Source organism: Hemiscyllium ocellatum, chromosome 47, assembly GCF_020745735.1.
Source record: "Hemiscyllium ocellatum isolate sHemOce1 chromosome 47, sHemOce1.pat.X.cur, whole genome shotgun sequence".
Classification (NCBI taxonomy): domain Eukaryota; kingdom Metazoa; phylum Chordata; class Chondrichthyes; order Orectolobiformes; family Hemiscylliidae; genus Hemiscyllium; species Hemiscyllium ocellatum.
In genome coordinates, this window is record NC_083447.1 from 13,329,545 (window position 1) to 13,355,658 (window position 26,114).

At 41.3% G+C, this 26,114-nt stretch overlaps 1 protein-coding gene across 4 annotated transcripts in view; it reads left to right on the top strand.

Annotated features, from left to right (window-relative positions):
* LOC132836552 (mitogen-activated protein kinase kinase kinase kinase 5-like) overlaps window positions 1–26,114 on the top strand; it is a 122,272-nt gene that overhangs the window by 75,875 nt on the left and 20,283 nt on the right. For 2 of the 4 annotated variants that reach the window (XM_060855893.1, XM_060855894.1), the window contains exons 10-22: window positions 1,211–1,273; window positions 4,414–4,495; window positions 6,716–6,844; window positions 7,683–7,761; window positions 9,892–9,947; window positions 10,945–11,009; window positions 11,786–11,830; window positions 13,456–13,504; window positions 17,770–17,971; window positions 19,446–19,534; window positions 24,777–24,818; window positions 25,603–25,687; window positions 25,856–25,935. In XM_060855893.1, coding sequence (XP_060711876.1) covers window positions 1,211–1,273; window positions 4,414–4,495; window positions 6,716–6,844; window positions 7,683–7,761; window positions 9,892–9,947; window positions 10,945–11,009; window positions 11,786–11,830; window positions 13,456–13,504; window positions 17,770–17,971; window positions 19,446–19,534; window positions 24,777–24,818; window positions 25,603–25,687; window positions 25,856–25,935 — 1,066 coding nt within the window. The remainder of the gene's footprint in view (window positions 1–1,210; window positions 1,274–4,413; window positions 4,496–6,715; window positions 6,845–7,682; window positions 7,762–9,891; window positions 9,948–10,944; window positions 11,010–11,785; window positions 11,831–13,455; window positions 13,505–17,769; window positions 17,972–19,445; window positions 19,535–24,776; window positions 24,819–25,602; window positions 25,688–25,855; window positions 25,936–26,114) is intronic. The other 2 variants (XM_060855895.1, XM_060855896.1) reach the window with 2 other exon arrangements.

Genomic DNA, 26,114 nt, shown 5'->3' on the forward strand with positions numbered 1-26,114 from the left:
ACAGGCTCGAGGGGTTGAATGGCCTACTCCTGTTTCTGTCTTCTTTGTTTCTATGACTCATTGCAGTAGATAATTTCAAAGATCCATAACCCTCTGAATGAATAAATTCTACTCCTCTCACTCCAGAATAGCAGTCACCTTATCTTGAGACTATGACACCTAGTTCTAGTCTCATCAGTTTGGAGAAACTATCTGTCAAGCTAAGAACTTTATACATTTCAATGTGATCACCTTTCATTCTTCACCAAAAGATACCTATCCATTATTTTACATTTCTTCTTGTGTAGAAGCTCCCTTTTAATCCTGAGTATTGCCAACCCCCTGGTAGGCTGTTTTAGAAACCTTTTTCTTCAACGGTGCTCTTCCCTGTGGCCAAACCAGCAGATGCAACCGCAGTCTTGGTCCACCCACATTGATTGGGATTCACCAGGCGTCCTGGGAGCGTGGGCTGCCCAGGATGTGGGTGGCAGTTTCACAATGAGGTATTTTGAATTTGAACTTGTTCCAACTTAAGCTGCAGTATTAACCCCTTGCACACTGATTGTTCCTGTTAATTCAATAATTTGCAGTAGTGCGCCTTGTTTCATGGTCTTGCACTGAAGTTACTGTTGCTGTCGGCATCCATCAATACACAATCTCACAGTGTGGTAATGACCAGTTAATGGAGTAGAAATTCATTTTGGGCAATTTAAAAAGATGAATGATAACAAATCAGCTGCTTTATATTCATTGCATGATATTATATTTTGTTACAGTCGGTGGAACTAAGTGTTTTCAGACAATCAGCAATGGTCATCAGTAGATTCTTAGTTCCAGATATTTTTATTTATTGACTTCAAATTCTACCATCTGCTGTGGCCAGAGTCCCCAGAATGTTAGCTGAGTTTCTGGATTAATAGTCTAGCAATAGTACCAGATTCCTAATCTCTAGAATGATGAGAATTGATGACTGCCTAGCTTAGGTTTGTGTAGATTCTCTATTTGTCTCTCTACCTTTATTTCTTCTCTATCTCTTCCTCTCTCCCTTCATGAGTTCATTTCTGGTTCTTTGTCTTTCCCTGTTGTTGCTGGCACATCTATCTTTGCCTATGTTTTCCTCTATCTATCTTTCTGTTTTTCTCACCAGGATTTGTCTTTGTTTCTATTTTGTCTGTCTTTTTTTCTCTGTATCTATCAGGACATGGTAACTAATGTTCTCTGTTTTATCCAGAGTGCTCTTTCTAATGTCCAAAAGTGGTTACCAGCCACCCAAGTTAAAGGATAAAGCAAAATGGTGAGTTTAACTCTGATTTTTAAAATTAGCATGTTTTTACATAGGTCAACTGATAAGTTTTGTTTTTATTAATACATTAGCTGAACCATGACTCCCAGTTTTCTCTCTGTTATGATTTGGGTTCTTTCTCACTATAGCTGGCTTGTGCTTTAGGAAGCACACATAATCATGTGAACAGAGCTTCTTGTGTACAATGCTTTGAGAGAGTGACGCCAGTGAGAATAATGGACCTGTTTTAGTTTGGTTAAAGAGCTAGGTTTTAAAGGAGCATGTTAAAAAGAAAGAGGAAGAGCTAGAGAAGCAGTGAGGCTTCCTGAGGGAATTCTGGAGCCCAGGGCCTAAACAGCAAACAGCCGGTAGTGGAGCAATGAAAGTTGGGCATAGCCAACCAGCCACAATTGGATGAGGCTTAGCGATCTGAGAGAGTCAGAGGGCTTGAACAGATGATTGAATTTCCTGAAAAACTTCCGGGTATTTAATTAGGACTTCACTCAGGCAGCCAATTTTTAAACAAAATAGTGTTGAGCTAATCTATGTGAATCTTTCTCAACCAATTTTCCCTATCAATCTTGGGCCCAATCCTTTTACAACAATCATAGGTAACTGAACCAGCTGCTTTTCATAGGAGACTGGAACCAAAGTTGCACTCTCAGTCTGTAAAGATTTCCCAGCATAGGTTCTCAGTTTAACCGATGTCTTGTGCAAACTTATGGGTTGGAGTCCAGAACATATCTTGTTCAAGACTGATTCTGCAGTTACTGAAATAGCATTGTCGGTACTGACCTCAATTAGAACCGGATGCCCATTTAACCAGATTAGTTCTAAGTTGGATGTTGCTAAGCAATTTAACTGTTTCCAAGCCAGAGGTAGGTGGACTTTGCAAGCTATGCACTCTCTGGGATACTGGCTTATGAGTTCTCTTACTCAATTCAGGCTCAGTGGGACTCATTTATTGTCCTGAGTCCGCGTACTGGCAGCAACTACAATGGCTTGCTGTCTCAGATCCTGAAGAAAATGTTAATCATTTGGCTGAGGCTTAGTTTTGTTTTAGGGTTTTGCTGTGGACTGACCTAGAGTCCCTCTGTTCAGGATTTGTCCTGAGTGAGGCTACACAATTACATTCACGTAAGTGGTGTTAGACTGGTGAGGGTATCCACTTCTATCAGAATACTCTGCAACTCGTATGCTCCACTTATCTCATTTTCCAATGATAAAACCAGTTGGGCCTCAGCTAGTAGGTGCTTTTGCATGGTTGCATCATTAATTCCACATACCAAATAGTCTCTCAGTATTTCATTAAGGATTAAACCAAAGTCACATGCCTCTGCCAATCATCTTATTCTAGTCAGAAATCCTGATGTGGATTCCTTTGGTTCTTGAACGGCTGAGTAGAACTGATAGAATTTTAAAATTAGAGGAGGCTTGGTGTCATAATCTTCCTTAACTAAATCTATCAACTCTTGAAAGGGGTTTGTATCTGGTGCCTCAGGGAAAGTAAGGCTCCTAATAACCAAAAAAGCTGCGAGTCCACAAGCTGCCAGGAGAATTACTCATTGCTTTTCATCTGCCACAATGTCATTGACCTGGAAAAAATAACCCATTCTTTTCACATACTGGACTCAGTCTTTGATAGCAGGATTGAACAAATCAAGCTTCCCAACTAGCGGCGTGATTCCAGAAATGCTTACCCCAACTCAAAGGCGACTATTATAAGTGTGTTTCTTCAGGACCATGCTTTTCTCTCGTCGCCACTGAAATAACTCTATAGAGGCTGGTATCCTGTCACCAAGTCACCCTTTATTTACAAATGGCGAGTCCTTGACACTGATTTAGCTCCCTCAGAGCCAGCTGTTTGAATAAACAGAATGTCTGACACTCCCATTCTTATCTGTCAGCCAGGACACCCTGATTGGACCTGATTAACAGCACCAATCAGGGAACTCCTATTCTGTGAGGTCCACCATTGCCAACCTCATTGCAATCACTGTATCCATGAGCTAACTTGTTATTGATGGGTGAGAGAGAAAAGGACAGGGAAGAAGTGTTTCGAGGTTGTGTTCGTTTATCTTTACACTCCAGAATTATTAGTCTAGTGCTTGGTTTTGACAGAGGGTACTATGAGGTCTGATACTGCTTGACATGGTACAGCTATATCTGATGTAAATGTACACCAGCTATGTTAACTGGACTTGAGTGAATGGAAATAGGGGTCATACTTGGAAGAATCAACTGAGTGACAAAGGGGATTAGAGTTTGTGATAGCTCTGGAGTAGAAATTGTGAATGAGCTGATACAGGTCTTCGAAATTATGAAATGGTTTCTTGAATTGAATATGGATAAGATGTTGTGGGGAATACCAACAAGAGGCATTATAAATACATGATAAACCCTAATAAACAGAGTAGAGAGAAATACATAAAAGGATACAGGTAGTTCTGAGATAACACACATTTCAGCAGCATGATTTGGCTATAACGTCGCTGAAGAACTAGGGAATGGTATTTTTGAGAATGTTTACCTCTGTTGGCAATAGCGTGATTCCAACGGACATCAGTTTGCATGCTTCGTTCTGCGCATGTGCCAATGCGCTGAAATCTTCACACTGGTCTGCACATGTGCCAGTGTCCGTGCATTCTGCACATGCGCAATGTCAGCACTAACCTTTGTGCTGTTCTACGCATGCGCCGATATCAGCTAACAACAGAGAAGTTTTCTGTGAGAGGTACTGTACACAGAGCAGCTTTCTTACATTTTTAAATGTACTGTGTTAAATTTACTTTTGTTTCATTAATAAATATGATTTTAACTTTCATTCAGACTGTGCTATAATTTGCATTAGACTTTTGGGTGATGTTTGAACGATTGTGAGTGATTTGTTTGCTGGTCTGCCCCAACCCCACCTTTCCAATAAGGCCATTATTTAAGTTAAGCGATTTTCTATTAAGCAAGGTTTCATTGCAACGCAACTATGGCGTTATAGGAGAACTACCTGTATGTTGACACCATTGGATGAATGGAAGTTTACATAGCACCAGTGCTGATACAGGCAAATGAGTTTGGGGTGAGGAGTCGGGAGGGGTAAATTTTGACCTTTGATTAAGGTAGACAGAAGTTGTGACCTTTATTGTTTTCCCCCTCAGGAGCGCGGCATTCCACAATTTTGCCAAGTTGACATTAACAAAGAATCCAAAAAAGAGGCCAGCTGCCAGCAAGATGCTAACGGTAAGTACAACCAAGAACGAGCCTGAGTGGAATTGCAACATTAGGCTACGCTCATATATTCATACAACTGCACATTCCTAGCTGGTATCAGTTAGTGGCCTTTGACCTTTGAACCACTTGGCCACAATCTGATCCCTTCACCTTGACCGTAAACCCCATCCTTGTCCTTTTGCTGGCGTAGCGAAAGAACACTGTGCAGGTGGAACTAATCCAAGATCCATTGCAGCACAGAATGCCCTCAAGTAATATTTTAGGCCCTTTATTCACTTAGTATGATAGGCATGGAAGAACTTTGAACTTTCAGTATGTTTAACTGTCAACAAAGTCTTGTGATGGACAGAAGATGAGAGAGTACCGACCTCCTGACTGTCTTGCTGTACTGGCTATAATAAGTGTGTTTATAAAAATGAAGATATGTAGATGTTTTTTAACCCATTTGTGGTCAATTTGAATAATGAGCAGAAACTTTCATGGGTGTAAATAAAATTCTTTGTTCATGAATTCGCCCCAAAAGGCTAACTCTGTCACTCAGCAATCACAGCAATACATGAAAGAAAACATACAAAGATAATGCATTTCTACAAATCATAAACCCAAAGGTAGTTTGTAATTCACATGTTTGGCTCAGTCTTAAGAAAAGCGTACTTTTGAGGCCATCTGAAGAAAGGGTTTTCACTCCTGAAGGCTAATCAATATGGATTCAATAGCCAGAATACATATCAGGATTAATTGCAGAATTCCCCTGATTTAGATGAATTTTCAGCAGATCCAGAAGTTAGTTACTTGTGGTCTAGTTACGAGGAAGTCAGGTTTCTGTCCTGATGGACGTGAAAATGAATAAACTTGAAAACTTTCTGCTGCTGTCTTTGCAGTTGTTCACAAACTAATTGTTTTCCTCCATTGGTTCTTGGGGGGAATAAATTTTTTTATGTTCAGTCAATTTCAGTCACACGATCAACACTTCTGTTGTTCACTCAATTATTTAAAATTAGGATTAATTAGTATAGAAAGGAGAAAAGATGGTGGCTATTCAAATTGACTTACGATTTGACTGGCTTCTCAAGCTCTCATTGTTGAGTTTAAAGGAAGGAGATGGAGTGATTGCAATGAAGTTATCTAGGCAGCCTTCAGAGAATATGAGTCCCCTGATTGGGGCTGTTAATCTGGTCCAGTCAGGGAGCCCTGGTTGACAGAGAAGAACAGGAGGAGTCTTGTTCTAGTAGTGTAGTGGTCTTCACGTTCGCCTTACACGCAAAGAGTCCCCAGTTCAAAACTGGGCAGAAAATACCATGTTAGCAGCCTTTTAATGTCCTTTTTATTTCAAAACAAACGACAGTTCCAGAAATTTCTAAGCTGAATACTGTCCTTGTTTAAAGTTACGAATATTACCTGTCTTTACTAGACATGAAAATTTCTTCAAAAGAAAATCTATGAATTACAACAGACAACTTACAAGTAAAATTGCAGCAAAGACTCCTGATAAAAGTAGGGTGATCTCACCAAGAATGAGTAGAAGATAGCTATATAATAGAAATCCTGTGCTTACGATCAATTCCAGTTGTTTATAACAGTGTGATCTCCAACCATAATTGATGGAGAATTTACCCATCATTTGTATTCTGGCCACAAAATTGTTGTCTCTATATGCAGTCCACTACAGATTTCCAACGAGTTTGGCAAACTGATGACAAATAAAGGAAATTTATCAGAATGACCTTGGGGATTAAGGACTTTTTCAGTGATGTAGAAAGATGAGGAAAATCAAAATTCATCTCTTTCGAACAAAGATGAATGGAGGATTTATAGAAATATTTAAAATTAAGAAGGGTTTTGACAAATGGATTAAGAAACTCTTTCCACTGATAGGTCAATCAGAAACTGGGCGACAACACATATTTAAGATATTTGGAAAAAAAAGGAGGGGAGATTACGGTTTATTTTACACCACATGTTTTTTAAATCTGGAATGCACTGATTGAAAGAATAGTGAAAGCTGATTTAATGACAACTTTCAAAAGGCTGTTGGATAAACTTAAAATTCATTTTTGAAATTTCCAAACTTGCATGTCTCTCTTTCAAACTCCCAATCTCTTCCTTGTTCTTTAATTCACTCCACTTCCCGTACCTCCCACTCCTCTTTCACTTCTTTTGCTTTTCTACCTCTTTCTTTCACCATCACACTCTCTCCACTCTGACTCGGTTTCACTTGCTCTCCTTTAGCACCAGTTTGTGGCACAGCCTGGCCTCAGTCGGGTCCTGGTTCATGAACTAATTGACAAGCTGCGGAATCCAGAGAAACACACCAGCCTCCAAGAGTTGGATGAAGATGACCTTGAGGTACGTTACACTGTGAGTACCTCTATTTTACATCCCCCTACTGCTGGGGACCAAGGTGGGGGAGCATTAACTTGGTTAAATGTTGGGCCAAAAGGATTAGAACAGAAACTTGCCCACCTACTGTAACGTGGGACACTTAGGCCTCCTTTTTGGGTCACAAAAAACATATAGGCCTCTTCCTTCTACTGGGATTGGGGGAAATTCAAGCCTCATTCTTGCTGGATGATAGAAAGTGCAGGCCTTGCTTGAATTGGGTTTGGGAGATATGCAGGCCTCTGACCCACTACTAAAACTGGAGGATGTGCAGATCTTTTTCTTGCTTGGGATTGCAAGTGCAGGCCTCATGGGAAAATCCAGTAATGATCCAGTAATACTTGAAAAGAAATGTACTGGTCCCCCATTTTGAAGTATATGAGTTAAATAAGTCTAATATGTTTCATTTGCTAGTTTTACTGTTTTTCTTTCTCTTGGGATCGGGAAAAAAAGTTCAGGCCTCACTCCAATTGAAATGGGTCAAGGCAGTTTACAGTGAACAAACTTGACACCGTCTGTCTATATTTGCCAACTGTTGCTAGCCCCATTCTCTGACACATCCCCTAGAGATATGTCCACTCAAGTCTAGTTAATAATACTTCCTGTCTTGTTGCACTTATAACCCTGAATCATTGTTAGCAATAACACAGGGAATTCACTTCAGTCCTCTGTTTTTCTGCAAGAATGGGAGAGTATCTATCTTGAGAACTTTTGAGGCATGGCAGGCTATACTCTGTATCTATCAGTAATGAGTATCTGATGAAGCAAATGAGATACATGCATCAGTTCACTCTCTGACCCTTTCACCTCTCCACAGCCACCTCCTGCTGTCCCACGTAGGATTCACTCAACTAATCGGCATTCAAAAGCAGAAAGAACAAGCTCAGAAATAAAGTGTAAGTCTCAGTCTTCCATGAAAATTGATTCACCAGAATATCAGTTCTCTGCTCAGTCCTAGTTAGCAGTTTAGTTCAGTAAAAAAAATGCGCATTATGTGTATACTAAAGTTCACTTAGAGAATCTGAACTGCTGCGACTATGTGCACTTTTATTTCCATGTTCTGGACTGCAGCTGTGAAAAGAAAGTGATCGAAGGGTATGTTAATGTGGTTAGATGAAGGGGTGGGAGGAGGATGGTATGGAACAAAAACATCATAGATCCGTTGGGTCAAATGGCCTGTTTCCATGCAGTATGTTGTTTGTAATACTATTAATTGGAACTCACTTATTTTCTTTGGGGTGGGGGGGCTTGAAGTCTGACTCCTACCACTGCAGAGGCCTTATGGAAATTCCTGCCCTGAATGCACATCTAAAATGCTGAGGCCCACAGGGTTGGAATACAGCCATAAATAAAGGGCACTTTCCTCTAGCAAGCCTTCCACTTCTGCCCCCAAGAGAACTCGAAACAGCTCTCTTGCTGATCCTTAAAGGATAGTGGGACTAAGGTAGACAAGGAGTGGATCGGTCTGTTCTCAAACCATAATTTCCACATGGTAGTGGGATAGTGGTGGGATTACTGCAGTGCAAGGGCAGAACAAACATTTATCATGGTGGGAGGTTGGACTGAATCCTGATCAAAAGCTTCCTTCGCCCAATTTGTGTTGTTAATTAAGAAAAAAAACGCAAGGTGATAAAGTGGTTTGTGGACTTCAGTCCAGCGTTGTTCCATGTGATGTGAAACTGTGAGATATTTTATCTTCTGAACAATTTGAAGAGAATTGTTTCCTCTGGCATAAAAAGAAGTCAGGAACTAGAGTATTTTAAACCACTGGCAAAAAAAAATTGAAGACTTTTTTTTTAAACGCGCTGGGTTATGATGATCTGGAATGTGCTGCCTTAGAGGGCAGTGGAAGCACGTTCAATAATAATTTTCAAAAGGATAAATATTTGAAAAGGAAACATATCTAAGGTGTTCTGGAACAAGTGCACCAATTGGCTATCACTTTCGGAGAACTGGAACAGATGTTATGGGCTGAATGATGACCTCCTGTGTTCTGACCGTATAATTAGATAGAAGAATGATCTGAAACCTCCAGCCCTAGCAATTCACTAAGCTCCCTTTAATAGAAAAATTGACGATTATCTGCAATGTGGGGTTGTAGGTGGCAAGAGCAAATTTCAACACATTAAACTCTTCACTGCTTAAGTAGATGGCCCTCGTTGGGTTGGGCTGGGCGAATACCCCAAACTGGGAAGTTATGTGGTTCCATCTGGTTAATTTCTAACTGTACTCCTTTGGACAAACTCCAGAAAACCAAAAAAGGACTGACTCTTGTCAATGAACACTTCATTATCAACCTGGTGAATCGTAATGGAAAATAAGAGGGTATACTCTGCATGGGGCAAATGGGGAACCAGCAGGAAATCAATGTTACTGGTCTAGTCATCCAGAGGCCTGCAGTAATTAATTTGAGATATGGTTTCAAATCCCATGTTGTAGCTGAGGAAATTTAAATTCAGTTGATTGATAAATCTAGAATAAAAGGAGATATGGGTTCAAATCCCATGTTGTAGCTGAGGAAATTTAAATTCAGTTGATTGATAACTCTGGAATAAAAGGAAAATATTAAAGTTCCAGGAATTTTTAAAATGCCTATCGAACATCCTACAGGGAAGGATATCTGCCTCCTTTCCTGCTAAATTTGAGATTCCAGATCATAGTAACATGATTGTTCCTTGACTGCCCTCTGAAATAGCTGAGCAAGTCACTCAGGTCATGCGCAATTAGGAATGAGCAACAAAAGCTGACCTCACTCATCATGCCCGTGCCAGCATTTTCAAAAAAAAACTCTCACATATTTAGGGCATTTGAAATCAGGCTAATTGTGGGGCGTTAGTTTAAGCAGCAGTTTAAAGTGTGGCAATTTTTTTGAGCTTGTCACCAAGGTAGACATCTAAAACTTTGACCAGGTTTCAATGGCAGCTGCTGCAAAGCTCAGCAATGTTAGTAAAGGACGTCAGCATAATGAAGCATGACTGGCCTTTATGGATTTGTTGGTTTCTGACAACCTGACAATATTTTTACAGTTCACAAGATTCAGTTTGAACAAGCCATACAGAGGGAAGAATCCTGGCAGAATAAGGTGAGGCCTTCAGTGACATTACCTTGGTCAACTTGGAGTCACCCAGCAGAAATTCTTCTCTACCTCTGACTACACAAAGTGGTGCACGCAGCAAAAGGAACAGTTACTGTGAATGGAGCAATGAAGGATGCATAGAAAGCAGAAACTTGTGTTTGTATAGTGCCTTGCAGGTTAGGAGGTCCCAGTATGCCTTACAGCTAACAAAGCATTCCTGAACTGTTGTAATATGGAAAATGTAAGGGCCAATTTATTCATAGTAAGATCCCACAAACACCAAATATGAAACTGGCTGTTTTTGATTGGGATATAAATATTTTCCCAGGTCATTGGAGCAACACGCTTGCTCCACTTAAAAACAGCACTGTGGAATTGTTCACCTCCTTCTGGAAGGGTAGACGTCGACGGGTTGGAACAAAGGATCTGTTTCCATGCTGTAAATCTCTATGACTCTATGACATGGTCTCAGTTTGGCTTCTCTTTGGAAAGACACTACCTTCAACAGCGTGGCAGTCTCTCAGTACTGTCAGCTGGAGTTTATAGTCAGGTTCCTGAAGCAATATCTGATGTGGAGGTACAAGTTCTAAACATTGAGCCATGATTGACTTGCTTATTTGCTACCCCAGATTGTTCTATTATGTGTTATGTCCCCTGTACAGCTCAAAAGGGAAGCAAGTTTGAGAGGGGGAGGAGGTCCTCCTTATACCAAGGGTGAGTGACATTGGTATTGACCTCACAGTCCAGATTGACTCTATCTGACCCCACACAGTGCAATATGATTTTAGGTAATTATCCATCCCTCTTTTTGATTCCACATAGTCTGTTTTTTTTCCCCCTGTTGTATTTAAATTGATTGGTTGCCTTGACTCACAGTTTGACTCTGACACAATCATGGGTATTGGTTCAGGTATCCTTCCATTCGTAACTGAGGCAGTCGAGTCAGGGACACAAGTATTGTAGAATCAGATGATGACGCTTTGAATTTATTCTTTTCATCTAGGATCAATCTGTGGACCAGAATTCAATGTCCTCACAAAGTGTGTCTGTTTCTGGGAGGAAGGACAGGTGAGTCAATCATCTTCAGCATGGCTACAAGCCATTCAAAGAAATGACTGGATGTGCATGTTTGTGTCTGTGTGAACATGGAACATGTGTGTTTATGTGTATGAGCATGGGGAGGCAATGGCCTAGTGGTATTATCGCTCGGCTGTTAATCCAGAGACTCAGGTAAAATTCTGGGGAATTGGGTTTGAATCCTGCCACTGCAGATGGTATGATTTGAAATCTGTAAAATCTAGAAGTAAGAGTCTAATGATAATTGTGAATCCAATGTCAATTGTTAGAAAAACACATCTGATTCACTGATGTCCTTCAGGGAAGGAAACTGCCATCCTTCCCCAGTCTGGCTCTTAACTGCCCTCTGGGTAATTAGGGATGGGCAATAGATGCTGGCTTGGCCAGTGATGCCCTCATAGAATCATTAAAAAAAATGTGTGCATGAGCTTATTTATGACTGTCTGTTTATCTGTTTGTATACGTGTCTACTCTGTGTATGTTTATATGGATATTTATGTTTATAACTATGTATAAATTCATGTGTGCATGGTCATGCTTGTGTTATGTGCATACAAAAGGTCTGTATGCCTGTTCACATGTATATTGATGTGTTCACATTACTTGTACATTTGTGTTTCTAAATGTGCATGTTTACCTATATGTCCATATATGCCTGTGTGTTGCTGGTGTTGGAAAGGGCACTGATGACTATAGACAGGGGAAGGGGAATCCTATGTGACAGAAATAAGCAAATAAAACTCATGGCTGATTCTGTTTGTCCGCAGGGAGAAGCAATCGGATTCAGATGATGATTATGATGATGTTGCTGTGTAAGTGGAAGCTCCAATGTCAATGAGTCTGGTGTCCATGGCAGAGTGATTAACTGATCACCTTCCCCATTCAAATTAGGCAAATCAAATTCTGACAGTGGAGACTGGGGGGTATCTGTTTCGGAAATGCTAACTGTAAATGTCTTAGCTCTAGCAACCTCTGCTGGGGATATCACAATTTTGACAATCCCTAACCAGTTTTAAACATTAAGGATTCCAGGTTGAAAATTGACTCTCCAATGCTGTCTGATATTGGACATAGATTGCATAGTGGCCTTGCTGGCTGATCTGGAGCATTCACCATTTCCCCAGTTGCTACAATAATCATTAAAACATTCAGATGTTTGTGTTGCTTTCCTTCCTCATCTCTTCTGAAATTTACCACCAGTTGACTCTATCTGGGCGCCACAATTCTTGAGCTAAGTCTAGCCTGTGAAATGGTCAAGTCCAGAGGGTAAGACTAAAGTTCTGTGTTGCCAATGGGGTGATGCCAAGAGCAGGAAGCTAACTTGAAGTGAAGAGGCTGTGGATTTGGCTCCAGGAGCAATGTCATTCCCTGCCAGGAATGGCTTTGGGCACATGCCCTGAATTCTGGATGTGGCCTTTTCTGACCCCCCTTCTACACTGAATACATTCTTCTCTTAGTTCAAGTACATCTCACTGCATCCATCTTTCTTGTGGGTGGAGTTTATCTCTATGAGGCTCTTCTAGTCAGGTCTCGGTGTGGACGTGTGTCCCAATCTGCTTTTTTCTGTAATTTTCTCTCTCCCTCCATTAGTCTTAGCCTGTATGTGTGTTGGTAAGGAGTTTCAAAGATCAATGGGAAATGGGAACTGGCACCCAGCTGGTTTGTAATTGTGCACTGCCTACTGGTTTCCTAGTACTATTTGTACCCCACTCCTGGACAAGCCCATTTACAGAAAATGAAGATTGGATGTGCAATGATCACCAGCTGCAGTAACCGGTATCTGGTTAAATTAATTAGAAAATCAATGATCAAGAGATTGACTGGACTCCACAGCATCAGGAAATGCAAAACTACTTGGAAGCTGCACCCCACTTACAAACTAGGTGTGCTTCAGTGTGACTTGACAGTTAACAGCCCACTCACCCTGCTTACACAGCTACAGCTGTGGGCTGCACATCTTCTTTTGTGAAGTCCCCGATGCTGAACCAAAAGGTGGGGCCATTCTTAAATTCAGAGGGCACCTTAAGATGGCTATACCCTTGCACTTACCAAGCTGAAGGTCCTTTTGTATGATGGAATAGCTTCCTGTTGGTGATCCAGCTTTTTAAGAAACAGAGTGCGACCTCTAGCCACTATTCAACCAGTTCAGGAAATATTGATTTGTGTGCCTGCTGCTGGCTCTGTGCAGGGTCAGAATGCCCATGTGTTCCTGAGGTCAGGATCCAACACACAATGGAAAATGTACCCTCTCAGTCTCCCTGCAAAGGCTAAGTTTAACATCTTTTTCTAAACTCTCATGAGAAATCCATCAATCTTGCCTAAGCTGCCCTTGTGGATGTGACTTATGTCTGGGCCTGTGTGACACATCTCTATGTGGTGCATGAGTGGGTGTGTGTGTCTATTTTTTGAGTTTAATCTTTTTTGCTGATCTATGCAGGCTGATGGGGACGCTACAGAATGATATCCCTCCACCATTACCCCCCAAGGTGAGTGACACTTGGTTCTCTCCAAATCTCTTCGGGAGCTAAATTTGAGGCAGTGTTGGGCGACGAGAACGGTTGGAAGGGTGAAGGACTTTTGGGAAAAATTCAGAACTGAGCATTTAAAATGAAGATTAATTGTAAATTCTAATGTGTAGTGTTAGATATAAATGGAAAACTGCCTTTGCAGTTTAACAGTTAGAATGTTCAAGACTGTTTGGAAACTCAATAAAATATTTTATGCTGTCTGGTGATTTACCATTCATTCACTGATGAATCACCCAATGTAGCCAGCTTAATGCTGTCAAGAAGAAGGTGGGAGGCTGTGTCAAACGATTTAGACCTGACTGGCTGCTATCATATTGCAAGTTATGCTAAGAAATATAGGTAAAATGTTCTCTTTCTCGGAGAGAATGAAAATCCTGAATAGAAAAATCACAACATTTCAGGAACATAGAACATTGAACAATACAGCGCAGAACAGGCCCTTCGGCCCTCAATGTTGCGCTGACCTGTGAACTAATCTAAGCTCATCCCCCTACACTATCCCATCATCATCCATGTGTTTATCCAAGGATTGTTTAAATCTCCCTTAAAAAATAGTGACCTTAATTATGTACATTTTAAGTTTCTTATGGATAAAGATAAGAGCAATCCTTGGGTGAAAATACTAGACCGGGAGAAAGATAACTATGACAATATTAGGCAGCAACTAAGAAATATAGATTGAGAGAGACAACTAGGGCTGGAGGTAAATTTATATCCTTCATGTAGAAATCTTTCAAAGGACAGTTAGAGTTCAGGACTAGCACATTCTTGTGAAAGTGAAGGATAAGGATGGCAAGATTTGGGAACTTTGGATGACAAGAGAAATTGAGAGTTTAATCAGAAAGGAAAAGGTAGTGTGTGTAAGATTTTGGAAACTGAAGACAGGCAGAGCCCTCAAACAATACAAAGAAAGCAGGAAAGAACCTAAACAAGGAGTTAGGAGGGCTAAAAGGGCCAACAAATTACCTTGGCAAACAGAATTAAAGAAAATCCCAAATCCCATAAAGAGCAAAAGGATAGCTAGGGAAAGGGTAGATCCTTTCAAGAATAAAGTAGGGAATTTATGTGTGGAGGTGGAGGAAGTGATGAATGAATACTTTGCATTGGCATTCACAAAGGAGAAGGAAATGGTAGGTGGTGAATCCAGAGTGGGATATGTTGATATTCTAAGGCATGTTGATATAAAAAATCTGTTGGGTGTGTTGAAAAGTATTAAGGTAGACAAGTCCCCAGGATCTGATGGGATCTATCCCAGAATACTGAAAGGGGCAGTTGTGAAAATTGCCTTGTATGAAATCTGGGTCCTCTTTAATCACAGGAGAGGTGCCAGAAGACTAGAGAACAGTCAATATTGTTTAAGAAATAGTCATTTGTTTAAGAAGGACAACTAGGATAATCTGGGAATTTACAGGCTAGTTTGCCTTAAGCCAGTGGTGGGGAAATTGCTGGAGACTTTTAGTTTATGTTTAATTTATGTTTGTATTAATGATAGATAGCATGGCTTTGTATGTGGGAGGTCATACCTCACAAATGTGATTCAGTTTTTTGAGCAAGTGACAAAGATGATTGAGGACAGAGTGGTCAACTTTGTCCACATGGACTTTAGCAGGGCCTTTGGCAAGATCCCTCAAGGCAGAAGGTGAGGTTATGTAATCTGTGAGGAGCTGATAAGATGGATACAGCTGGCTTGGTCATAAGAGACAGAGCAGCAATGGGAGGATGTTTTTCTGATAGGAGATCTGTGACCAATGGTATTCCACACAGAGCAGTGCTGGAACTCCTTGAGAAGCATTAACATGTAGAGAGATCTAGTACTACAGGTCTACAATTCTCCAAAAGTGACCAAGCAAGTGGTGTATAAGAAGGTGTATACATCAAGAAGGTGTATAATAAGCTTGCCTTCTTTGGTCAGAGCACAGAGTATAAAAATTGCCAACCCCTGTTGTTGAAATATATATAAATCTTCTGGAAGAGAATGTAGGTGGTATGATGAGTGAGCTTGCTGACGACACAGGTTGGGGAGCTGTGGATGGTCAGGAGGCTTAGCGGAGGACTTGGGTGGAGAATTGGCAAATGAAATTTAATCTGGACAAATGCAAGGTGGCACATTTTGTAATGCAGGGGGGAAGTGACTGGCAGAACATTTAGAAGCATTAACATACAGTGGGATCTAGTTTTGAAATTTTCAATTCGATCCCAAGCCTCAACCTTCTGGGTTCCAAACTTCCACCATCCTGTTGTGAAGAACTGCTTCCTACCATCACCCCTGAACAGTCTAGCTCTAAATTTTAAGATTATGCCCTCTTGTCCCATACTCCTCCTCCACCATTAATTGTTCAGTGTGACCAAAAAGAATGATCACTACTCGGTTTTCATTCATAGAGTCATAGAGATGTACAGCATGGAAACAGACCCTTTGGTCCAGCCCGTCCATGCCGACCAGATATCCCAACCCAATCTAGTCCCACCTGCCAGCGCCTGGCCCATATCCCTCCAAACCCTTCCTATTCCTTTACTTTTGACATGTAGTTGGTATTCTGATTGTCATGTGTAGACTGTATTAGAAACATCTTGGGATGTAGGCTCCTTTCTGGACCATGCAGCCATGGAGATGTTTTTAGAGCTGAACTGCTTCTTCTAGGTCAGATCGAGTTCCCAAGATGCAACCATTCAGAACCAAGATTTAGCTCATCACCAGTACATGCAAAGCAATGGACTCTAGGTTGAGGATCCTGATTATTATATACATCCTCACCCCCAAATCCCATCCTGGATGTTATGTGGCGTAAATGATCCAGTACAACAGCACATCAGAGCAATTCCCATTTACATAATGCCTTGCGCAACTCAGCGACTTCTCAAAGTGCTCTTCTGCCAACGAAGTAGTTTTGAAGTGCAATTGTAATGTAGGAAGTTTGACAATCAGTTTGTATACAAGAGGTGGTAAACAGCAATGTGGACTGCTTTTGGTGATGTTGGTTGAGGAATAATTGTTTGGCAGGATACCAGAGAGAATGCCCTGCCTGTTTAAGACAGTGCCATAGTCTCTTTCACATGCATCTGAGTGCAGATAAGGTGTTGTCTCATGGGAAAGACAACAGCTTTGACAGTTCAGAACTCTTGAGTTACGTAGACACGGTCAGTTTACATCATGTGCTTACGTCTTTGGGTTTTGAACTCACGATTTTCTGACTCCAGACTGAGACTGCCACTCTCACTGTCCAGCTATTCTTGGGCTACCTTTGTAAGAATGATTCTAATGATTTGAAGGGGGCTTACTTACCAGGTTATTCCATTTCTGAGTAGGGTCTTCTGGGGCAGTGGGTTGCAAACATGGGCCAGAAACTCTGGGTTCAAGTCTTACTTTCAGATTTGATTGCCAAGGAGGTTGCATTTATAACATGGCTAAACTGGTTGATTTTGGGCAGCACAGTGGTTAGCACTGCTGCCTCACAGCGCCAGAGACCCGGGTTCAATTCCCACCTCAAATAAGACCTTTTATCTTAGCCTGCCTGGCACCCTCTCCTCATTCCTGATGAAGGGCTCTGGCCCGAAACGTCGAATTTCCTGTTCCTTGGATGCTGCCTAACCTGCTGTGCTTTAACCAGCAACACATTTTCAGCTCTGATCTCCAGCATCTACAGACCTCACTTTTTACTCAATTCCCACCTCAGGCAACTGACTGTGTGGAGTTTGCACAATCTCCCCGTGTCTGCGTAGGGTTCCTCTGGGTGCTCCAATTTCCTCCCAGGTTAGGTGAATTGGCCATGCTAAATTGTCGTAGTGTTAGGTGAAGGGGTAAATGTAGGGGAATGGGTCTGTGTGAGTTCCTCTTCAGAGGGTCGGTGTGGACTGGTTGGGCCGAAGGGCCTGCTTCCACACTGTAAGTAATCTAATCTAATCAAGCCTATAAAATTCCAATATGCAAGCAGAAAGAGTGGCAGAGTTTCCTGGTCAACCATACTGCAAAAGGCAACAGTGAACCGCTGCAATCCTTTCCCCATGTGCATGGGTGAATCCAATGGAATTCCATGATTGTCAATGCCCAATTAGAACATGGTACTGTAAGGAGAAGGAGGCTGAGACCACTTCTGATCTCTCAAACAGTCTTTTGTCCTTTGCTGACATCCCCCCATGGAACATCTGAGTAGAGGGAGTCACATTTTGACCTGTACCTGATCTCAATGATTTGAAGCATTTCCCTTTTTTGTTCCCACTCACAGCCAAAGTTCCGGAGCAGTTCTGAGGACAGCATTCCTGACGAAGAGAAGATGAAGACAGTGGACCATCACCCACATTGCCAACGCCTGCCAGTCACGCTGGTCCGGTGCTCCAGTGGCCCATCGGCAGCCAAAGCTCCCAAACAACCCCCTCCCGGAGGCTCCAAGAGCCCAATCCATTCTGCTGTCAACAGCAGTGGTTCAGGTATTTTGAGTGAAAAGGATTTCCATTAAAATGCTGAAAATGTACATTAATACAGTGCCTTTAACATAGGAAAGCAACCCCTGTCTTGTCACAAGTGTGTAAATTCAAACAAAACTGATATGAAGCCACATAGGTGGCATGGTGGCTCAATGGTTAGCACTGCTGTCTCACCATGCCAGGGACCTGGATTCAATTCCAGCCTCGTTTGTCTGCCTGCATTGAATTTGCACGTTCTCCCCGTGTATGTGTGGGTTTATGCAGAATGCTCTGGTTTCCTCCTATAATCAATGGATGTGCAGGTTAATTGGATTGGACATGCTAAAATGCCCCATACTGTCCAGGGGCATTTTAGCCATGCCAGAAATAGGGTAGGTTCTTGTTGGGATGCTCCTCAGAGGGTTGGTGCAGACCTGATGGGCCAAATGGTCGTCTTCTGCACTGCAGGGATTCTCTCGGAGATGTTATAAATAAAACCAGTAAAGGCTTGAATTTAAACATTACTAAAAGGAGACTAGAAGTTGAAGATGTGACAAATAAACAAACGATATTTGCACCCAGAGGAGGTGTAAATGAGAAAAGCAGAACTATCACCAATAAATTGTTGAGCTTGATGTTGAATCTGGAAGGCTCTGGAGTGCTTAATCAAAAGATGTGGTGCTGTTCCATTGAGTTTAATTTGAACAGTAAAGGAGGCCAAAAACATGAAGGTTGGGATGAAAATGGGAGACTTAAATTGGCAAGTGATCTAAAGGTATTAGGACAAGTGGTCAAACCTTTAATCAGAGAGGTAGGTTTTAAGTAGTGTATTAAAGGAAGAGGAAAGGATATTGGTGCAGAGAAGTTTAGGGAGGCAGCTCCAGAGCTCAAGGCTGTGAATGATGAAAATCAGGGATGAGAAAGAGATCAGAATGAAAGGAACACAGATATCATGGAGGGTTGTGGAGTAGGGTGAGTTTGAAGAGCTAGGAAGAGATAGACCCATGGGGTTATTTGAATGCAAAGATGAGAATTTGAGAATCAAGTTATTGCTTGATTAGGAGCCAATGTACAAGAAAGGAACAGGACTTGGTCTGTATTAGGAGATAAACAGCTGACCTATGATAAGTTACAATTAATTAAGGGGTGGAAGATGAATGATTGTTACAAAGTGAGACTAAGTATTAGTGAACCCTTCAGATTTTCTGAATTGCCCAAGTCCTTCACAATTAATGGAAGTGTTGAAGAATGTGAGTGAAACTTGAACCCCTTTATCCGACTTGGGGGGAGATGAGAATGCAAACTTCCATAACCAAAAGAAGAAGCCAGATATAGCATCCTCTGCTTAGTGCCAGCCCAAATGTAATGTTGGGGTGTATCAGAGGACAATCCATGCTTCAACGATACTGGCAGGTTTACTCAGCTTAATACTGAGAGATCTCTAGGTTTCTGGATTTGAGCAACACAAGTTTCACTTCTGTGATTTCTGCTTTGGCAGATCCCAGCAATTGGACGAGTCACTTGGCCAAGGACATTGGAGGAACGCCGCCAGTATTACCACGCAGGAAAGAAAGGAAAGACAGGCCGGTGAGTTCCAACATTGTAAAGCACATTAGAGGTCGACTGACTGTGGTATGATCCATCACCAGTGACTTCTACTTCCCACTGCCTCCATCAGGATTTTGGCCAAGATGTTGGAGCATTGTAACAATATCAGTTTTCCACATTTCCAAATTCTACAGAGAATTACTCAATCTTATTGAAAAAGAGCAGAAGTGTCCCTAAAACTATCTCCCCCTCATCAAGGAGGAAGGGCTGAGAATTCAGCCTGATGTTCTGAAAACTAGGGATCAGCTATTGGAATTTAAATTCAATTAAATATAAACATCTGGTTCACTCATGGCATCCTTATCTCATCTGGCATGAACATGACTCCCAGCAATGTCGCTAACTCTGAATGGCCGTCTGATACAATACAACTTAGTCCGGGGCTGATAAGAATTGGGATCCTTCCCAACAGGGGGTCAAAATATATTTTCTTCTGTGAGCTCCTCTTGAGATTTGCAAGACTGCGTATGACTTGTGGGGGCTACATTTTGATTTATAACTTTTCCATTCTAACTGTTGTCTTCATTCAATGATGCATTCATAAAGTAACATTATCTTCTGTACTTATGCAGACATATGGAATATTTGAAGTCACAGAAACACAATCAGAAGAATTTGTCAATATTCCCAATAGTCATCATTGCTCCATTAAACTTAAAGCCACAACACACAAAAGGCATTGATTTTTTTAAATTGGGTATTTTAAAATAACAGGCATGAGTTAGCAGCAAATGCTTTTCTTAACGAAAACAAAATTGTCACACACTTCTAGGGAGCTGAAAATGTGTTGCTGGAAAATCAATGAAGAAGGGCTTATGCCCAAAACGTCGAATCTCCTGTTCCTTGGATGCTGCCTGACCTGCTGCGCTTTTCCAGCAGCACATTTTCAGCTCTGATCTCCAGCATCTGCAGTCCTCACTTTCTCCTCACACACTTCTAGGGACCCAAGAATCATTATCTACATACATTTTCTACAGACTGATTCAATCACAGCTGGACAATTGCATATTGATTGTAACAGTCATTACATCTCAAGTAGTTCACAGGATGTAAAATTCTTTAAGATGTCATAACACATGAATGCAAATCTTCATGATATAAAACTATTCCTTAATAAATTATGGAATTGACCTTGTTCATTGTCATACAATCCTTTTTTTTCCTTTCATAGTAGCTCCTGAACATCTTCATTCTTAGGTTTGAGATGCCACATTTATTTATAAGGAATTCAGAACGTCAGTGACTTTACATTGTCCTGCTTCGCAGTTACCTGAGTGTTCCATTGTTGAAAGATTTAAAACTGCTCTGGCTCCATTGCAGACCCTGTCTTCATTTTAGATATCCCCACTCCTTTTTTTTCCAGTTCCTTCCTTCCCTTTCTGCTCACCCTCCTCTTTTTAGCCCCTCACTTTCACCAAGCTCACTCACTGCAGTCCAACAACTTCACGCCACCCAGACTCTGCATCCTTACCAATTCTCCTGACTCCTATCTGGGCTGCACAGCTTTGTTTCTCCCCAGCTTCCTTTCCTGTCCCTACAGCTTCTGGTCTCTCCTCTTCCAGCCTAACAGCCAGTTCACTGCCCACTCATCTTCTCAATGCTCTTCCAATCCCAGGTTGCTCCTTCCCACATTTTCTCACCTCGAGCCTATTTGGCAAATATCAGAGAGAGGACTAGCCTTTAATTGGAGTGCCTGGATGAATCTTAATGGTCTAGGATGCAGGCATTAAACTTCGAGCTGTCTTGTGACACAGTAGATTATTTTCACCTTTCACACACCAAAGAGGGCTCTTGTGAAGCGGTACAGTGTCCCCACCTTTGAGACAGGAGGCCTGGGATTAAGTCTCATCTCCTGCTGTGATTAGATTAGATTAGATTACTTAGTGTGGAAACAGGCCCTTTGGCCCAACATGTTCACACCAACCCGCCGAAGCGTAACCCACCCAAACCCATTCCCCTACATTTACCCCTGCACCTAACACTACGGGCAATTTAGCATGGCCAATTCACCTAACCTACACGTTTTTGGACTGTGGGATGTGCCATTACATCTTTGAACAAATTGATTTGAAATAATCTACTCTTTTAAATATGAAATAAATGACCCTCAATATTGTCCCTATCAACATTCCCAGGATAGGGATAGCATGAGGTTAGAAGCTGAGTAAAATTTCCTTCATTGTTTTGAACTGAAAATAAAGCTTCCTCTGCACCCTCCCTATTAAATACGTCCAGGACTGAACAGCTCAGGGTTAGATTCAGAGTAAAACTGCCTCTACACTTTTAAACTGAAAATAATGCTTCCTGTACGCTATTCCCATCAAACATTCCCAAGACAGGTACAGTACAGTATCAGATTGAGTAAAGGTCTGTCTTGACTATCCCCATCAAACACTCAGGGACAGGGACAGCACATGGTTAGATAAACAGTAAAGCTTGCTCTGCTCTTTTAAACTAAAAGTAAAGCTACCCAACACTGTCCTAATAAAAACTTCCAGGACAAGGACAGTGTGGATTGAACAGAGTAAAGATCTCTCTACTCTTGTAAAAAGAAAGTCAAAAAATAGTTAAACAGCTGGGGCACTGTATCAAAAAAAAACAGATTAACAGTCAAACAGAAACTTACTAAATTAAAACAACATTGATGTACCCCAGCCACTGCAGTGTCCACTGGTCTCTAAATGACTCTATCATGTCGGTGAACACACCATGCTCCTTCCCCAGGGGCATCCAAGTGAGGATGTAACCCCGAAAGAGGGCCAAACAGTCAGGAACAATGAACCCCATCCAAGGCCTGCTGCTGGGACCTGTAAATAGCCACTATGGCCAGGCCCAGGAACAGACCCATGAGAAGGCCCTCTCTCTTGACCGCCTCTCCATGCACTGGGTGAAAATTGAAAATATCTATAATTGGAGGAGCAGGTCTTCCTGATTCTGTTCATTTTACTCGAGGGATAACTTTTTTTTCAATTGGTTGCCCCATTATTGATTTTTCCAGGGTGCTTGGGGCAGTTTTGGTAGCAATTCATTATCACCCCATGCTTTCTGTGATTTTTGAGCATTGTCCCTCCACCTTGCCTCGGGGTCCAAGTATGCTGGGGTTAAATATACTGTCTGAGTTATTTTGAATTTTTTTTTAAGGACCTTTGAAATATTTTGCAATGTTACTTCCTCACTAGAAATATTTCCCTAGGAATTTCCCTTTGCGGTTTCGAGTATGAAGACTTGCTCCTTTGAAAACTTCATAAGAAACTGCTGTTCTGCCAGCCATCTCTGAATGGCGCTGCATCACCATTAGTGATAACGTGTCGACAACGCTGCCATTTGACAATTTGTGGTACAGCAGGTTCAGATGTAAGGAGCTCTCTCTTGTGGTGCAGTAATAGTGAATCTACTCCCAAGCTGGGAGGTATGGCTTCAAATCCCACCTGGTCCAGAGGTGTGTAATAATATTGCAGAACAATTTGATCAGAAAGATAGCTTAATAAGAAAGCAAATTGCAAACTTAAAGATAACAGCTTTACGTTTGCATGTTTACACAAGTGATAAGGTCACAAAATTACACGTGTGATGCAGATTTGGTCTGATCTTGAAATTAAGCTGACAATCTTAATGCCAAGCACACAAGCAGCCTCCATATCCAAACCAAACTGCTAATGTTTAGATGCTGTAAGGTGCCCATAACCTTACCACTTTCACCAAGTGTTTTAAACTAGGAATTACATGACAGTGAACATGTTAACGAAAAATAAATTGCAATTCTCTTGTACCTATCACACCATATGTTCCTAAAACATTTCTGCAGTCAATTATATATTACTTTTTTGATGTCTAGTCTCTGGTCTCACTTAAGAAATGCATCTGGTGATTTGTACACCGCACTAATAGTGTAAAAATAATCAGCATGATGATAGTTGAGAGAAAAAAAATATTGGGCAGGCCAAGGCAAAATCCCCCAGATTTTTTCAAAAGAATACATTTTTCTACCTATATTAAATGGAGAGTCAGGCCTTCGTTTAACATCATTTCTAAATGATAGCATCACCAGTTGTGCAGGACCAGATGAAACAGCTATGAGTGGGACTTAAACTCACTTAGTTCTGAATTCAGAGAATGAATGACACAAATAAGAAAACTAACATATAGAACCCATTCATAGTCTTCAGCTGTGTTTAACTGCTGCTGTTATGCATGTGAAGCTGAAAGATAAATTCCACAGTCAGCAGTGAGGTGAATGAGTAGTGAATCTTGTCTACAGTTGGATCCTGCTCTCACTCTGAGATTAATATTTATCCTTCATGCAACATGACTAATGAGAGCCAATTTAGTCATTATTTAATTACAGGATCTTGCTCTGTGCTAATTAGTTACTGCGTTTTCTACAACAGTAAATATGCTTCACAAATTTACTCACTCAATGTAAAGAGCTTTGTAATATTCTGAGATCATGAGAAGAGTTATAGAAATACAAGTTCTTCATTCTGTCTTACATAGCATAAGAAATAGGAGCAGGAGTAGGCCATCTGACCCTTCAAGCCTGCTCCGCCATTCAATAAGATGATGGCTGACCTTTTTGTGACCTCAGTTCCATTTACCCGCCTTCTTACCATAACCCTTAATTCCTTTACTGTTCAAAAAATTATCTGTCTTAGCTTTAAAAATTCAATGAGCAAGCTTTCAACTATACCACTGGGCATGGAGTTCCAGATTTACAACACTCTGAGTGAAGAAGTTCCTTCTCAATTCAGTCCTAAATCTGCTCTCTCTAATTTTAAGACTATGCCCTCTTGTCCTAGTTTCACCCACCAGTGGAAACATCCTCTCTATTTCTATTTATTTATTCTCTTCATCATTTTTTCTGTTTCCATAAGATCCTTCCTCCATTATACAGTGAGGCTTGAATGTAGAATGTATTCACTCCAAGGTGAGTCTTATTGGCTTAGCCAGGATCATGCTGCCATCCGTCCCCAGTTTGCTGTTTTGTCTGAATTGGACAGCAACAAGCTCAAAGTTTCAGATCTATTCCTCCTCCAGGTCCTTTTCTGGATACTGTGAGGCTGGAGATTCTCACTTTCCTATATTGTACTTCCTTTCATTGGCATCACTTTCAGAGGAGAATATAGAGTTATGGGGGTGGGTGTGGAGAGGAGGTTGTGGTATGCTGCTGTCAGAAAGATGGATATAGGTGGACAACATCAAAGAGAATTCTTTTGTCTCTCAGGTACCTCATGACACTGATGTCCCGTCAGTTCAAAGAGTGCAGGTGAGTGACATTCAAAAGGATTATGTCTGTGGGCTTTTATGTGGAAGGTTGTTGAGTGAGGGAAGGAAAAATTTTATGTGTGGAAGGAGGATATGAAAGGAGTGCTCATACCTGTGTAGGGAGGCATGTTAAAGAGAAGTGTCTCACTTCTGTAGAGGGGGGAGAGACAGGGTCTCACTCCTTTTGTAGAGGGAGCAGGAGAGGGAGGATCTCATTCCTTTCTGGAATTGGAGGTTAGAGAGTTTTCCTTCTATAAGAAATCTGGAGCGGGGGTCTGCATGGCTGGCGTTACCATGTTGAGGTCTGGAATTGTTGGTTGGAGGTGGACATTGAATCTGTGGATTAGGCTCCACACCTTTAGGAACAGGCTGGTGAAGATGGCTGGGAGATTGGTACTACTCCTCCATGGGGCTATCCGGGGTTTGACACAACCCCTGTGATGGGGATATGTATTTCGAGTCTTTTATATAAGGCTCATTAAGTCAATGTGGTTGCACTGAAACATCAGCAAATAATATTATTTAAACAGCAATGTGAGTAGCTCAAATTTTGATCCCTCCCACTAGGGAGGTCATTGTCCAACCCTTGTGGTCTCTGTTTGACCATTGATTTCTGCCGCCTTTATTCTTCAAGCAAGGCTGGTACAGTTATATCTGGTTTGTGTATTGATGTGATTGGTGATTTTGAATCCAAGTGGAATATCTAATCCAACCCGCACCTTCAAATAAAATAATCGGTTCGTGTTGACCCCCTCCCTGTCTCACCTGGAAATTGTTTGTTTCAGGTGGAGGTTCCATTAGTGAAAGTGTTTAATGGCTGTCCACTGAAGATTAACTGTGTAACATCATGGATACACCCCAACACCAGAGGTAACTGCTCATTGTTTCTATATAGGCTGACATATTATAACAATACTGGCAATGACAAAGAGTAACAGGCTACAGCAATGTTAGGAGTAATAGTGAGTTACATTGAATTAGCTGAATTTGTAAAGGTCAGTGAAGCTATGGAGCTCTGACTGATTATTTATTTTGCAGCCAAGCACTTGATATTGGGATCAGAGGAAGGGATTTATACCCTAAATCTAAATGAACTGCAGGAAGCCATACTAGAACAGGTGAGATCAGATTGATGTACTCACTGCCCACATACACATGTGTAAGAAACACTAATGTTATCAATACATGATAATATTAATTCACATGCACATTGTATCGGAGTATTAAATATGCATATTATGTTTTTCTGTTATCCATGTACAAATGTCTGCATTTAAGCTATGTGCACTTTACCACT